The sequence below is a fragment of the Pogona vitticeps genome, chromosome 5 (genome assembly GCF_051106095.1).
Source record: "Pogona vitticeps strain Pit_001003342236 chromosome 5, PviZW2.1, whole genome shotgun sequence".
NCBI lineage: Eukaryota > Metazoa > Chordata > Lepidosauria > Squamata > Agamidae > Pogona > Pogona vitticeps.
In genome coordinates, this window is record NC_135787.1 from 14,221,545 (window position 1) to 14,237,272 (window position 15,728).

At 41.7% G+C, this 15,728-nt stretch overlaps 1 protein-coding gene across 9 annotated transcripts in view; it reads left to right on the forward strand.

Annotated features, from left to right (window-relative positions):
* AFF1 (ALF transcription elongation factor 1) overlaps positions 1–15,728 on the forward strand; it is a 168,289-nt gene that overhangs the window by 113,757 nt on the left and 38,804 nt on the right. For 8 of the 9 annotated variants that reach the window (XM_078394547.1, XM_073001989.2, XM_073001991.2 and 5 more), the window contains 4 exons: positions 2,753–2,797; positions 4,781–4,867; positions 5,730–5,772; positions 8,633–8,681. In XM_078394547.1, the coding sequence (XP_078250673.1) occupies positions 2,753–2,797; positions 4,781–4,867; positions 5,730–5,772; positions 8,633–8,681 (224 nt within the window). The remainder of the gene's footprint in view (positions 1–2,752; positions 2,798–4,780; positions 4,868–5,729; positions 5,773–8,632; positions 8,682–15,728) is intronic. The other variant, XM_073001988.2, reaches the window with a different exon arrangement.

Sequence of the window (15,728 nt, forward strand, 5' to 3'; positions counted from 1 at the left end):
GAATTGCCTCCACATCCTATTATCTTCTTGCTTCCCATACCACAGAATGGATAGAATTATGTGCTCTAGCATCTTCATGGTGGGATGCTGCAACCCACCTGTAGTAGTTTTGGGCATATTGCACACCATCGTGTGTGTGTGTGTGCGTGCGTGCGCACGCGCACACTGTGCTTGGCCTGCAGGTCTAACAAGTTGCCTGCTCCTCCCTTCTGAAGATTTTCAGATAAACTTGCACTTTGTTTATGGATAGCCAAAGAGAGGTTGGAAAATGGAGAGGGGTTGTGGCTTTCAAAGCATTTTGTTGGAAGGAAGAAAATACACAAAAATAATTTTCCTTGCAAAGTTCTCTAGAATTTTCTCTTTTTAAAAAACCAGACATAGAACTTTCCATTGTAGAGTTATTCCTGATTACATGCTCCAGAACTTCAGGTTCTCAATGCAGATCTTCTCCAGTATTTCCTGCCAAAGTAGAGGGTGTTTCTTTGCAGTTGTGGAGAGAATATTTAGGCCGATTGATCTCTTAGGAAATGATTTCCTGAAATTTTGGTTGCATAATTTATTGTAGGGAGAGCTGAAGAATTGTTGGGTGTGATTGCCACCTTTCTTAATGAACTTGCTTGAATGCCTTGAACATCAAGTGGACATGGCAAAAAAAAAAAAAGCACCAGAAGATGTTTGTACAGTCATCCCATAGACATCCCATTTTCATAGAGGAGCACCAGCTCTCCTTCTGCCTTCATTTCTTTATTCATTTAAAGAATTGCCCCCACATCCTATTATCTTCTTGCTTCCCATACCACAGAATGGACAGAATTATGTGCTCTAGCATCTTCATGGTGGGATGCTGCAACCCACCTGTAGTAGTTTTGGGCATATTGCACACCATCGTGTGTGTGCGTGTGTGTGTGTGTGTGTGTGGGTCCACCAGAATGAAACCTCAGACTTGGCCATGGGAAATGACAACTCAGCTGCGTACTGCCTGGGTGGCCTTAGTTAGGATAATCATCATCCATCCTTCAGATTCTCTTCCTAATCTGTAAAATAAGAGGAGAAGAAACCTGCTTCACAGGATGTGAAGGTGGCCACGGGAAAAATGCTAGATGAAACATTTCAGCCATAAGGACATTTTGGAATGAAACAGACAGTGGTGGTAGAAAGACATCTTGTTTGCATTTTGGATTCTTCTTTCCCAGTTCCAGAGGTCCGGCAGGTTCCAGGTGATCACTGGGACCGGAAGTCTAGAATTACAGCATGGGGGGGGGGGGGAATCCTACCCCTAGTAGTAGCTCAGTTTAACTTTTGCCTAATACTAGGGGCTGAAGAGTTACAGTGTAGGAAGTCAGGAAGGAGGAAAGGCTGAAGGAAGAAACCTGAAATCAGAAAAAAGTAAGAGAGGAAATTGAGGCAGGGGTTCAACGTGTGAAATGAGCAGGAAAATCTGCTCCATCCAAGTGGACAGAGAGTGGTCGGGGGGGGCAGCATATGTTGCTTAAGGGTTTTTTTAAAAAACAGCCTGCTGATGCCAAAAATGGATTTTCCTTAGTAAGAGACATGAGAGCCAGAGCTCCTGAAAATCTCCAAAAACAATTCTCCTTTTATATAGAGTGCAACCCCACCCGCCTTGGGTTTAGTGCCAAGTATACCAAATTGGGACTCCCCCCCCCCCTTTCTAGTCCTGTTTTGGATGGTTTTTGCATTCTTGGTGGAGATCCATGCAGGCTCTGGAAGATTCATGGGACACAAAATTTGCATCTCTGGAAAGTCGGGTTCATGTGATGGTTGCTGGGAAATATGGTAGAGCAGGCAGATTGAAGAAGCAAGGCTGAAGACCCTGGAAGCGCAAGGGTGCAGGAGGTTGAAATATTGATTTAAAAATAGTCTTACTTTTTAATCAATATTTCAACCTCCTGCATCCTTGCGCTTCCAGGGACTTCAGATCTCTAGTGGCACACTCTATAGTCTATACCATGCTTAGTATGATTTCTTTTTTTTAAAATACATTTTAAGGGGTGTGTTTTTTCTAAACACAACTATTTATTGGAGGGAGTTTGCTTTTCGTTTTTTCTGTTCATTTGGATCTGCTGTAACAGTTTACTGCTGGGTGTTAACGCTGGTTAAAAATTGGATTAATATGCTGGAGTCTAGATGAGACTTGCCTTTGCCTCTTGTGCGAATGAAAATTAATGTGCATGAAAGAAAATTAAAGCACTTAAGCTTGATTGTGGGTGTGGTGGACAAAGGTGAATTTCTAGGTGTTTCTGTAACAAAGCAATGGGTGTGGTGTAAGAAGAGAAGCATTTTCTTCTTTTACACTTACTTTGTGGGCTTACCAAGAGTCAGCAAATACAGTTTACCTACAGAGCTTCCATCTTAAGATGTGAGGCCCAGTTCTGTACAAGTAGATATGACCAGAAATTGTGTCAGGAATTGACACAAATACAGTGTTTGTAAGAACTGGGCCAGGCAGCAGCATTAGTTGGTGGGCTTCCTACTGTTGCACTCCATGCATTGGCTGTTAATTGAGGAGACCAAAATCCGTCTTGGGAATGCACAAGCAGGAAGAGGCAGTTCCAACCTTAAGTGGGTCTGGTTGTATCAGTGTACAGTACATAAATCATACAATTTTTTGTTATAATACATCACCTCAATAAAATAGCTTTCCAGTCAAATATACCAACGGTAGTTTACATTTCTTTCCATGAATTCTGCACCAATCTGTGAAATAATTGCTCCTTCCCACCTTGTTTTTCAGCAGTCTTTCTCCAATGAAGTTCATTGTGTTGAAGAAATTTTAAAGGTGAGTATCTTGCATGGTCAGCGTATACTTTGAGAGAGAGATTTGGGTAATAAATTGGTATTGGTAGTTGCTGGGTGTGATTTCAGAGGTTTTTTTTCTTCATCATCCAAGTGAGTTATTTCAGTATTTGGTTCAAAACAAAATAGTACCTTTTCAGTTTTTAAAGGATTTCTTAGCCGTGGACATAAAAGGTCCACTGTGAATCCTGAATTTTCAGTAACCAGCAAATTTGGTGATTGCCTGGTTGTTCCTATGTGGCTCTTCCTCCAAATTAGAACACCTTATCCTTAGGAAATGTGACTGCAAAGGTAGGGGTGCAGCTGCCCTTCCCCACAGGTTTTGGGGAATCATTGTGGGCTCTGGCTCACAAAGAATCCGTGCAGTAATACAACTGGGAACATATCTACAGTAGAAAGTTTTGGCCTCAAACCTAGTCATTCTTCTTAGAAGCCAAAAGCTGGCTTCAGACTCTGGATTGTTAGAGGAAAGACAGATTAGCTCGAGATATGACACCAAAAAAGTGGGGGGATCTGTGCATCTTATGGAGCGAAGCTGGCGATTTTGCCCCTACTAGCCCTGTGGGGGGAGCCTTGCAAGGGTCTGAGTGAGCCTTCCAGGACCCTTGCAAGGCTCCCCCCAACCCCCACAGGGCCAGTGGGGGCGAAATCGTGACCTTCCAGGACTTTTTCTGAGTCTTTCAAGACTCAGAAAAGGTCCTGAAAGGCTTACTCAGACCCTTGCGAGGCTCTCCCCACCCTCCACAGGGCTCCCCCACCCTGGAAGCTGGCGATTTTGCCCCATGGGAGGGTGGGGGGAGCCTCCCAAGGGTCCTGGAACAGACCCTAGGACCCTTTGGAGGCTCACCTTGCCCCCCTGCGGGGCCAGAGGGGGCGAAATCGTGACCTTCCGGGACTCTTGAGGCTTGGGAAGCTTCAAAAGAGTCCCTGAAGGTGCCGATTTTGCCCCCTCTGGCCCCCCGGGGGGCAGGGTGAGCATCCAAAGGGTCCTAGGGTGTGTTCCATAAGATGGACCTCTCCATAAGGCTCACCAAATTTTTAGGAGAAGAAAGCAGATTATTATTTTCCTGTTTTCTTCTCCTAAAAATTTGGTGCGTCTTATGGAGAGGTGTGTCTTATGGAGCGAAAAATATGGTAAGCTTTTGGTTGCTGGTGAATTCTGTTACTACAGCTACTCCTACCTGCAGTAGAAGTGAAGGGAGAGTGATCAAGCAGTGAAGTGTTGGTTTATGTCTCTGGCTGCGGTTTATGTCTCTGGCTGCGGAGCCAGAGGTTGGGAGTTTAATTCCACACTGTGCCTTCTTGATAGGAGCTGGGCTAGTGATCCATAGGTAAGGTACCTTTACTAGTGATCCATAGGATCCTTTCTCGCTCTGCAGTTCTAAGAGTTTATAAACAATGCTTGCACATTATTGGTTAACCAGTATTTTCAGCAATTCTGGCTCATTGTTCGGGGCAAATGCAGCCAATGTGTTACTATTGCCGTGCTTCAATAATACTTGGCAACAAGGGCATAAGAATACTAAATGAGATCATCTTCATCATCAACATTTTGGAACTGATTGTTGGAAAGGATCTTACTGATCAAGTCCAGCCTCTGTCAAGGAGAATTAAAGAATTAAAAACAGCAATCAGTGATCTAAAAAACTTAAATGTAGCAAACAATATGTAGCATTCACTATTAAAATATTCCATTTCTTCAGAGTGCACCAGAAGAGCATAATGTATCTCTTCCATTCAAGCCAGAATACTTAAATACCAAGGAACTACAGTATAGACTTTGTAGTACAATCTTCCTGTGATATGTGCAAAAAAGCTACTTGAAACAAGGGTATAAAATTGCATTACAATTTTTCTGTCATTTCCCTGCATGTATGATTTCCTTGTGTCCTGCATCCGTAACTGAGGATATGTAGGAGATAAAGATTAAAAGTTGATGGCTGTTGTTCTTCTCTCCCTCCCCAAGGAAATGACCCATTCATGGCCGCCTCCTTTGACAGCCATCCATACACCTAGCACATCTGAGCCTTCAAAGTTTCCTTTTCCTGTAAAGGTAAAATATTTTGCTTTGTTTTCCAATCAGTTCAAACGTGTACATGCACACATACGTTTCTACCCATTTCTAGCATTTGTTATGCTCTCAGAGTTGGGGGGGAAAACTTTTAAAATTATGCTTTTAAAGAGTGTTGTTTCCATGGAAACTGATGGGAAACTATTTGATTTGTATAGGTTACTCAAGAGTGTATGTCTACAATCATCTACTGTTTCTGTTTTATACACTTATACGGTGCATACAGCTTAGGATGTACCAAAAAAAAAACAACACACTGTGCATTTTATTTAAAGGGGGCTAGCAGACTTCCTACAAGGGCATGACAATGCAGTTTTTGCAAAGCCGAAGGTCATTAAGTCATATTGCCTCCTGGCAGCTTCACTGAGCAAGTAATAACAACTCAACAATAATACTGTACATCTGTATCATATTCCAAAAACTTCCATAATGCTTCTTTCCATCATTCTGTTATTTATCTCAGGATTTCTACTCCCTCAAACAATTCCACAATTTCTCCTTTTCTACCAGTTATGTCTGCAACTGCCTCCTAGAATGTTATTTGATCTCATAATTTTGTATTCTTTTCCGATTCCTACTCTTAAACTCACATTTTCTCTAGAACATTTGTCATATTTTAATCCCTGTACTTTATTAATTTTGTAAACCACCCTAGAATCTTCACTGGAGGACAGATCAAAATATTTAAAAAGAAGGCAGCTTCAAGCATATTTCATATAAGAGAGTTGAGGCTGGGAAACCTTGGCATGATTAAGTGCATCAGATTAGTTCATTGCATAATTTGAGACCCCAGTTCCTTAACTATTTTGTGACACATAAATCTTACAATTTTTCTTCTTTCTAGGAAACCCAGCATGGAAACCCAGGATCAGTGATACAGAGCCAAAGTAAGAAGACTGAAAAATATTTATGTCTTCCATGAATATAATCTGCTGTGTTGTGTTGACATGTGCTCATTTCAGTGAAGTCTACGTAGAAATTCCCATTCAAGCTCCACTGAAATGAAACTAGTGCCTGATGATTCTAGGACATTGTGTATGATACATATGAATATGTATGTTCATAAGATTAATTTTTCATATATTTAAATATTTAATCATAGAGTTGGAGGTAGTTTTATAAGTCTGATACTGTAGTCTACACCAGGGGTCAGGAAGCTTTTTTACCTTTTACCCCCTCCCAAAAAAATTATATACGCCAACATTACCCCCTTGATTTGAAAGGAAGGAAATAATACATTATTTGAATTCAAAATCTTATTGAATATTCAAAATTACTTTGAAAGCTTCAACTTGCTTGAAAACTTCAGGTTTTGGAGAAATGATGTTGCTTCATCTTGGATATGAGAGCATCAATATTGGGGCTCTGCTCATCCTCATTACCCCCAGGATTTTCATTTTTACCCCATTTCGGGTAATTTACCCCTGTTCCCTGACCACTGGTCTACACAGTGCAGAAAATCAAAAGCTAGAATTTCTCCCATATACCCTACTTGAATCTCCTATAAGGGAAGACCTCCAATGCAATGCAAAGCAAAAGCAAAGGGTCTGCTTGTATACCTCATCATAGCTCTTGAAGCACTCTCTGGGCGGTTTACCATTTAATAGCACAGGCTACACATTGCCCTCTCCCTGCCCTGGTGAGCTTGGTGCTCAATTTGCTTATCTCAGAAGGAATGGATGGTTGGGTCAACCTTGAGCCAACTACCTGAGCCCATCAGGACTGAACTCAGGTCATGAGCAATTAACTGCAAAACTGCCATTTAGCCACTGTGCTACAGTGCTATAATATCCTTCTTGATTCCTTTCTTCTCCATGCTAAACAGACAGAACTCCTTCAGCTTTTGCTTATTATGCTGCTCATTCACATCTACAGTGGTGCCTCGCATTACGATGTTAATTCGTTCCAGCGAAATCGCTGTAGAATGAAAACGTCATAATACGAAATAAAAAAGCCCATAGAAACGCAGTAAAACCCAATTAATGTGTTCCTATGGGCTTGAAACTCACAGTCCAGCGAAGATCCTCCATAGCGCGGCCATTTTCGCTGCCCGTGCAGCGAGGAATCCGTCCCAGAAAAGAGCGGTGAGCCATTTTTTTTACCCGGCGGCCATTTTGGAACCGCCGATCAGCTGGCCGAAAATTGTCGTTTTGCAAGAATCAGTTCTGAAGCAGGGAACCGATCATCGCAAAGTGAAAAAAACCCATTTAAAACATCTTAAAGTGATTGCTTTTGCAATTGCAAAAAGTTCGTTATGATGCGATTTCCTCATTAAACGGGGCGCTCGTCTTGCGAGGCACCACTGTAGTTTGTGACTGAATGCAGTCCCAATGTCCCTTTCAGATATGCAGCGGCCAAGCCAGCTGCTGTCCATCATGTACCTGTATATTTATTTGGTCAAAATGTGGAATTTCCTGTTGTTGTTGAATTGTAGTTTTGTCCAGTTTTCCATTCTGTCAAGGAAATTTTGCATTTCATTCCAGTCTTACTGTTTATCGATTAATTATGCTACTTACTCAGTCTCGAAGTGATACTAGCTGTCTCTCCCAGGGTTTTACATCATTTGTAAATTTGGCACATATTCTCTCCTCTCCTTGTCTGAATCATGGGCAGAGAAGCTGTATTTCATGGGCAGCATGTAGTTTCATGTGTCCTAATAAAAGATGGAATACATAAAGGGGGGAAAGTGATGGGAGAACATTATTATGCAGTCTCGTAGTGCTGCCGTATGCATCTACTTTCTGGACTCTGAATTTTCCCTTATTAGCACCAGGTTTACCTACTGTAGGCTTTAGCCCAGTCTGACTTTTCTGAGGGTCAGCCACCCTTCTTAATAAAAAAGGTTCTTCACCTAGAGTTTAAAAAAAATGCTGAAACAAACTGGGTCCATTGGCCCAGTTAACACCTCTCTTTAAACTTCTCTCCAAGATGGTGATGAACTAGTTTAACCCCTTGACTAATCAGAGTATCACAGAAAATGGGATCAGATGCTGTTCTGAAGTGAAAATAAATCACATTAACAGAATTCTCATATTCAACTAAGTGGCTTAGTGCCTTAGTACAAAATAAGAGATGCGCTGAATCTTAGAGGATCGTATCTGGATAAATGAATGTCAGTTTCTACGGATTACTACATTTTTATCAATATGTTTATAGATAGACTCCTTTTTAAATCAAGAAATGCAGGCCCTATTCTGTAGCATCACCTAGAACTTCTAAAAAAACTCCCATACTGAGTGAGGAATAGTAATAATTGAAGTAGTAATATGAAAAGCAGTTGTATTCTTTCCATTCATTAGAATTAACACTTGCTTTTTTACTTTCATCAAAATATGGAGGCCTAGGTACAGCCATGGTTTATGAGTGCACAATTAATGCCCCGGGGTGGGGGTGGGGGTGGGGTGGGGGGAAGGTTTAAATCCAGCTGTTCTAGAAGAACACTTAGATTTTTTTCAGGGCATATCTAGATCCTCTAACATGGCAGTTAGGACATATGGTTATGTATTACAGGAACTTACAAATGAGTATGGAAAATTGTCAGGAATAAACTTTACATTAGTCACTACATCTGGCACTGTGTAGATTATACACTATGATACTGTGTAGACTATATACTATGAATTAAAATTGCCATCCTTAATATTGCAATATAAGATAATTGAGAGAGAAATGGGATAGAATGTTAACCGAACCTATGGATGGAATGTTAACTGAACCTATAATGATTGTTTGGTTTGCTGTTTACAGAGCAATATGATGCATCTTCTAAGACATCAGTTTCTCAGCAAGGAACATCGTAAGTAGCTACACTTATTCTTCTGAATACTTGAACTTCTGTCATTGGGAAGTTATGGCCAGAGCTACACTTTTATTTTGTTGTCCTCCACTGGGCAATATGTGATGCGAAGACCTCTGCTCTAGACACTCAGCAGGTCCTGCTGGTTGGCAGGCCCTCCAAGAGCTCAGATGAGACCTGGACCATTTCAAAATTGTGAAACCCCCTCATTGTTTGGATTTTAGTGGAACATCACAATATATGGTAGAAAGTTCCAAATTCAACTCTCAAATCAAGGAAGACAGCCTAAGGGTTAAAGTGGAGAATGATGCACCTTGGCTGAGTTGAGGCTCCCTTGTTAGATGAGGTCCAAGGCAAATAGACCCCTGCTGGGCTCTCACAGGGCCTGTTGATTAGAGTAGACAGTACTGCTTTACACTGTGCTTATAAACATTGGCTAGGGTGGCGGTCCCCAACCCTTTTGGGGCCACGGACCAGTTGGGGGGGAGCGGGCTCCATGCATGATGGGTGTGTCATGCTCGCAAGGGGAGCGAGCGTGACATGGACCCCTGCAGGCATGACACGCCCCACCATGCATGCATGCAGGGGGGGGCGGAGATCCATATCCACAGCCCAGTTCCAGCAAGCCCACGGACCGGCACCGGGCCACGGATTGGGGTTGACGACCCCTGGACTAGGGCAAGAGAGAACAGATCTGGAAAGTGCTACATTTTTAAGCAACCATAGAAGAACCAAACTCTAGACAAATATGTCTTAATATCTGGAGTGTTCCTCCTCCATCTGTTTCATCTAGCAATTGCAAAACAAAGAGGTGATCTAAATGAGGGCACATTTTCTTCTTGAAGATTCAAATCTTTGGCAAGGCTTTTAAGGAAAGACACGGGTTCTGTCTTGCCAGGCTGCCTTAAGATGCACATCTAACCTGATTTCTTGGGTCAGCAGATCTTCATAATTTGTGTCGCTCTGTGATTCTAGTAAACAAATCATTGCACCAGCTATTAACAGACGTCATCACTTGTGTAGATAATTTTGCTGCTGGAAACTAGTAGGAACAGCTCGTGTGTTCCTAATGTATTTTGAAGTGTTTGTTTCTCTAGTTTACATTTTTGGTTTTTCTCAAATGTCCTAACTCATTCTTCAGTTTGTGTAGCTTTTTGGAATGTTTGTTTAATGGGTGTTCTGCTGGGAAAGTGGAGCTGTATAGCATTAAAGGCTGGTACATATTATTAATTAGTAAGTGGGAGCAATCAGCTGGTGGCTCACCCCTCAATGCCACTGTTCAGTGGAATACCAACTTGTTGTGACATGTGAACTTGTCCATTATGTGTGTGTGTGAAATCCCCAGGCTCTTGTTCTGAGCAGAAATCACCTCTGCTGCTTTAGTTGTGACATTAAACATGAAAGCGAAATTTGATTAGCTTAATTAGACTAGTTTTCTCTAGAATTTTATTTATTTATTTATTTATTTTATATCCCGCCTATCTGGTCAGTTACAACCACTCTAGGCGGCTTATAACATAAAAAGTCAGATAAATACAAAAGGATTATTACATAATAAACAAATTTAACAAGATGGAAGGCAGACAGTAAGAGAAGAGAGGAAAGGAAAACACCAGGGATTAACTGGAGGGAAGGCCTGCCGAAACATCCACGTTTTTAGTTGATTTTTAAAGATACCCAGTGAGGGGGCCGCGCAAATCTCCGGAGGTAGGTTGTTCCATAGACGAGGAGCCACCGCCGAGAAGGCCCGGTTTCTTGTTTTTTTCCTTCCGGGCCTCCCTCAGCGTCAGGCTCCTCAGCCTCACCTCCTGGCCCGTGCGAGTGACACGGGTAGAGCTTGGTGGGAGTAGGCGTTTCGCCAGGTATCGAGGTCCTAAACAGTTTAGGGCTTTGTACGTAGGCATCAAAACTTTGAATCCTTGTTCAGTAATGAACTTCTGCTAGGCGGATGACTGCACTACTGACTTTCTGGGGTTCAGATAAGACCGATCTCTTGCTTCAGCTTCCTAATCAGTGAAGAGGGAAAGGCCAGTCAAATAAAGTTGGAAAAGGGATATCATTAGTGGTGTTCAAATCAAGATATTGCTGGTTGTGTTTGCATTGTGCCAGCTGATTTGTCTCAGATACAAAATTTGCCTTATATCAGTGATATATGCAAATTTTAATTGGGACCTGTGTACGCTATTTTGATATCCGTGTCTTTAATGGTTAGCTTCCATTTTAGTTTTGTTTGGATGTCATTGGTCACATGAATTTTATGAAATTTGGTGGGGTTATTTCAGGCAAAGTGTGGCCTGCAGTTGTGCTGCACCAAAGTGTTTTTGACCCCTCAGCCTTGTCAGAATTTCTCGCCCCAGCTTGTTAGAGCAGATATTTATATTTATGAGCATTTCTGTGAAAGGTTCTTCCAGTTAAAAATGAAGACAGTGCTATACCCGGTATGTCCCTTAGCTACTGACGTGGAGAAGTACAGTACCTCTGAATATGGAAGGTCTGTTCATCTACTACCTATTCATACCTCCTCCTGGTTAATCCAGTTAATTATCTCTGTCGTTGCTGAATCCCAGCCCCAGCCCTGTACTTATCAGTTGGTTTTATGTGCCTTTGTTCAGCATAGCTTTCTAGCATAACATAAACATAAAAGAATAGAATAATGCAAATCTGTGGCTTAAAAGGGGGGCCTATGGAGGTAGTTTTGACTGAAGCAACCTGATTTGTTAAAGTTTATTATTTCCAGCACCTGGATGCAGTTTATGCCAAGTAGCTAAGCAAACAGAAATTAGTTCAATGCATACTAAGTCGTTATTTGTAACATACCTTTTCCATGCTCTAGATCAGTGACAGCGAACCTTTTTGGGCCTCAGTGTCCAAATTCGGGCCGGGGAGGGGACAAAAACCAGCAGACAGAGGGTAGCAGCGGCACCAGAAGTGGTGGAAGTGGGAATCCAGGGCATGGAGGTGCTCTGGATCCTGGCCCACCACCTGTTGAAGGGCCAGCACTGCAGCTGCAGCCACCTGCTCAGGTTTGGCTGCGCGCGGGGGGGGGGTGGAGCAGCGATTTAGCGACATGGTTCTCATGCCTGCAAAGAGGGCTCTCTGCATGCCAGCTGTGGCACGCGTGCCATAGGTTCGCCATCGAACCCTATTTTGAGGAATAGGGAACCAACTGAGGCAGATGATTCAATATCCATTCAGGCCAGAATAGCTTGCATTTTTGGGGGGAGTCATCAGCTTCTGTCCCTACCAGAATCCGTCTAGTGGGACTATATTCTTCGATGGGTTCTGCTCTGGTATATTACAGTTCCAGTGTTTAGTCTGGGCCTCATTGTTTTTACTCTTGCACATGGAACATAGTCCTTGAGCCTTGCAGTGTTTTATCTTGTGCCCGTCTTAATGCCCATCTTACAAAGACAGCAGAAGATTCTCAATTTCCTTGCGAAGGAGAACTTTTATCCACAATTAACCAGAATGACTGATACTTGCACAAAAGTGCAGAAGAAATGACTTTTTCCCTAAAGATTGGTCTGTAAAAGCAGAATAATCACCATTTGGACCAGGGATGTAATTATATATGTGTTCCATATTTGTTTGTTTTTGAATTAACGAGATGCAGCTTTGATTTATGTGTATGTGTTGCTCTGTACAATGATGCCTTTTCTTCCTTCCTTTCTTTAATGCCCATGACCATCTGAAACCCCTTCCATCCTGAGTCGCTTGCTTTACAGAGTGTGGCTGACTTGGAAACAAGCAGCATTTGTGCTGGTTAATTAGGGGCTAAAATCTCTCTGCATCTGTGGGCCCAAATTAATCATCCAGCTTTACAGAACAAACGTGGATTTCCCAGAGGGCTTTTCATTCCTGAGTTCAGTCCTTCAGTTCAGCACCTGGCTTTGCTGGAATAGAAGCAGGTTTTATAGTTTAAAAAGAGCAGGTGGCAAATTCATTTTTGCGGAGTTCCTAAGGAGAGACTAGTTTTTTCACTCAGTGTGAACACTTTTGTTTGTATGTTATTTTTTTTCATTTTCTGTTTGTAAATACACACACCCCTTCCTTTTGAATAATTTGGTTTTCAGAGATATTTTCATTTTCCCTCCTGCAGATATTGAGCACAAGAGCAAGTTTGCCACCAGTGCAAGCTCCTAATACTATCTATCATACTGTGAAAGCCTGTCAAAAGAGGTTGTATTTCTATTCTTGAATTTTCTGTTTTTTTTGGATCCATGAATCAGAGTGAGATGACTGTGGAAAACTGGCTTTTAAACCCATATAGACTAGAAGAGGACATTCTCAAAGTATCATTTCCTAGTATCTCCTCATTTTGGTCATGGATCCAGAACTCATGGAATCAAGAATAAAAATACAAAATGTTTTTTACAGTATTTCATAGTATGATAAAGCTAGAGTTAAACTTTAGAAGGTTACATAGATTCTGGCAGAAGTGTTGCATTTATGCTTAATATACGCCCTGGAATGCTACCAGCACCTTGCTAATGAGTGGCACTTTACCACCATTCTTTCATTTACACATACTGTAGTTGCCAAGATAATTTTGGATGAAATGTTTAACTTTGGTTGGAACATTTCCTGGCTTTTTAAATTGGAAAAAAACCCTGGATTTTTAGAAATAAGTTTACAAAATTAAATATGGTTGTTCCCCTTATATTATTAACAATATGTAAGAGTCAATTGAAATCTGTGCCTATGAGCTATCCTGAATCATGGGTACAGTACAGCTATGATTCACCTGTCAAACTTGGAAAACCTTCCTTGATTTCTTAATTTTAAAAAGCTCCTAGAAACAATCCCATCAGATTCTTACTGTATTATTAGTTCTTCTGAAAGCTTTTTAAAATGTGTTGATGGGGGCAATTTGTGTCTCCCCAGCCCCCCCCCCCAGAAGAAGCTGTTCATAAGATAATAGAAAAATAAACGGTGTCATCTTTGGATAATAGATGTAATCTTCACGATCTTCTTACATAATGTCATTTTCTTTGAATAGGGGCATAATAGCAGCGGATATGTCTTCATCTTAGATAATAAAACCATGTTGCAATTTCTTTCCCCTCTTTTTTCCTTTTTTTGAGTAGCAGATTATCTGCATGCTGAGTTGGGCAGTAGTCTTTTCATAATACACTTTGAGTCCAGGCTATCTGAAAAACATTGTATTCTTCCATACAAGCCAGTATGGAATTTGAGATCTTTATGAGTCCCTTCTGTTGGGGATGCGGCCACCCCCATGCTGTGGGGCTTCCCAATGAAGGGAGAGCAATCTGCTCCTCTACTTTCTTTCTGCCATTAGGCTTAATTTTATTAAGAAATGTCTTTGGCACTTGAACTGGGTTGCTGTGAATGGGCTTTCAATCTGAGTGGCACTGTTTGTTGGTTTTTAATATTTTTTAAATTGCTTTTCAAATTGTCCAATGTTTTAATTAGTATCTGTCATACAAGAAGCTGCTAAAAGTCAATTAATTTATCATGGATTAAGCTGCACTTATGCTTTTGTGTAACTTTGGTCATGAAGTCCTAAACTGAGGTGGGCAATTTATGGCCTCCCAGGGCCCAGATTACCTTGTTCTTTTTAAAAATAGCACTAACCTCCCCATCAGAGGAGGCCTTTCTCTCAGTCCCACCACCTTCATAGGTGTGTTTGGTGGGGACATGAGAGAGAGGCTTCTCTCTTGCAGCTCCCAGACTCTGGAATTCCCTTCTACAGGAGACTAGGCTGGCCCCATCTTTGCTGTCCTCCTGCAAGCAGGCAAAGGCTCTTCTGTGAGCCTAACAGATGAAAAGTCGAACATTAATGTACAAAATAATCATCTAGTGTGCAAGTATTTTCAGCATTCTTAACCATGCATTGTCTAATCTTAAAATGCCAGTAGTGAATTTTATGGATATGGCATCATTGTTTTTTGACCCCTGGTTTGCAAATCTGAGTAGGACGTGGTGGCGCTGTGGGCTAAACCGCAGAAGCCTGTGCTGCAGGGTCAGAAGACCAGCAGTCGTAAGATCAAATCCACATGACGGAGTGAGTGCCTGTCGCTTGTCCCAGCTCCCACCAGCCTAGCAGTTTGAAAGCATACAAATGCAAGTAGATAAATAGGGACCACCCTCGATGGGAAGGTAACAGCGTTCCGTGTCTAAGTCGCAGTGGCCATGTGACCACAGAAGATTGTCTTCAGACAAAACGCTGGCTCTATGGCTTGGAAACGGGGATGAGCACCGCCCCCTAGAGTCGAACACGACTGGACAAAAATTGTCAAGGGGAACCTTTACCTTTTGTGAATATAACATAGGAAATGTTTTTATTTTCTTTAGCACTGCTCTGAAACACCATAGGAACACACTCAAATGAAGGAATGGTCATTACACATAGAAAACTAATATTCATTAGCTTACTTTTGGCGTTTCATTGTTGGCCTCCAAAAGTGCTGTGAATGCTTGTGTTTTATCTTTTTGGTAACTGATTGTTTGCTGTTGCTTAAGTTGGTTTGAACCAGCACTACAGAAGAGAAGAGACATTCATGTTGAAATCTTATTATTAGCCCTTGGTAAATATATGTCAGATTGCTCTCTGGGCTTTGTGGTTATGCTGATATAATCCCTTGATAGATTGCCTCCCTAGCATAATAGGATCCATTGTATACCACAAATACCGAAGGACCAAACTTCATTATGATGTGTTTACATTGACAATAACTGTGGCTTAACAAGGGACTGATTACACAGCTAGCAACACTACTTGATAATTTTCAAGTGCCACAGAATCTTTTTGCCTGTGTTGTAGTGGAATCAAGGGGCCACAGCGAGATTTTTGGCAAAGATTCCTATCAGTGAAACAACTTACTGCAGCATAATGGTTAAGAGACAAAGCTTGGGGTTTAAATTTTACTGCAGCCGTGGAGGTAAAATAGCCTTAAATGGGGAGATGTTATAGCTCATATCCCAGGTTCAATCCCTGGCATCTCCAAATAAACCCAGAAAAGTCTTCTGTCCAGAATCCTTGATAAGTGCCACTCATCACTGGAAACAGTACTAAATCAGATGAGC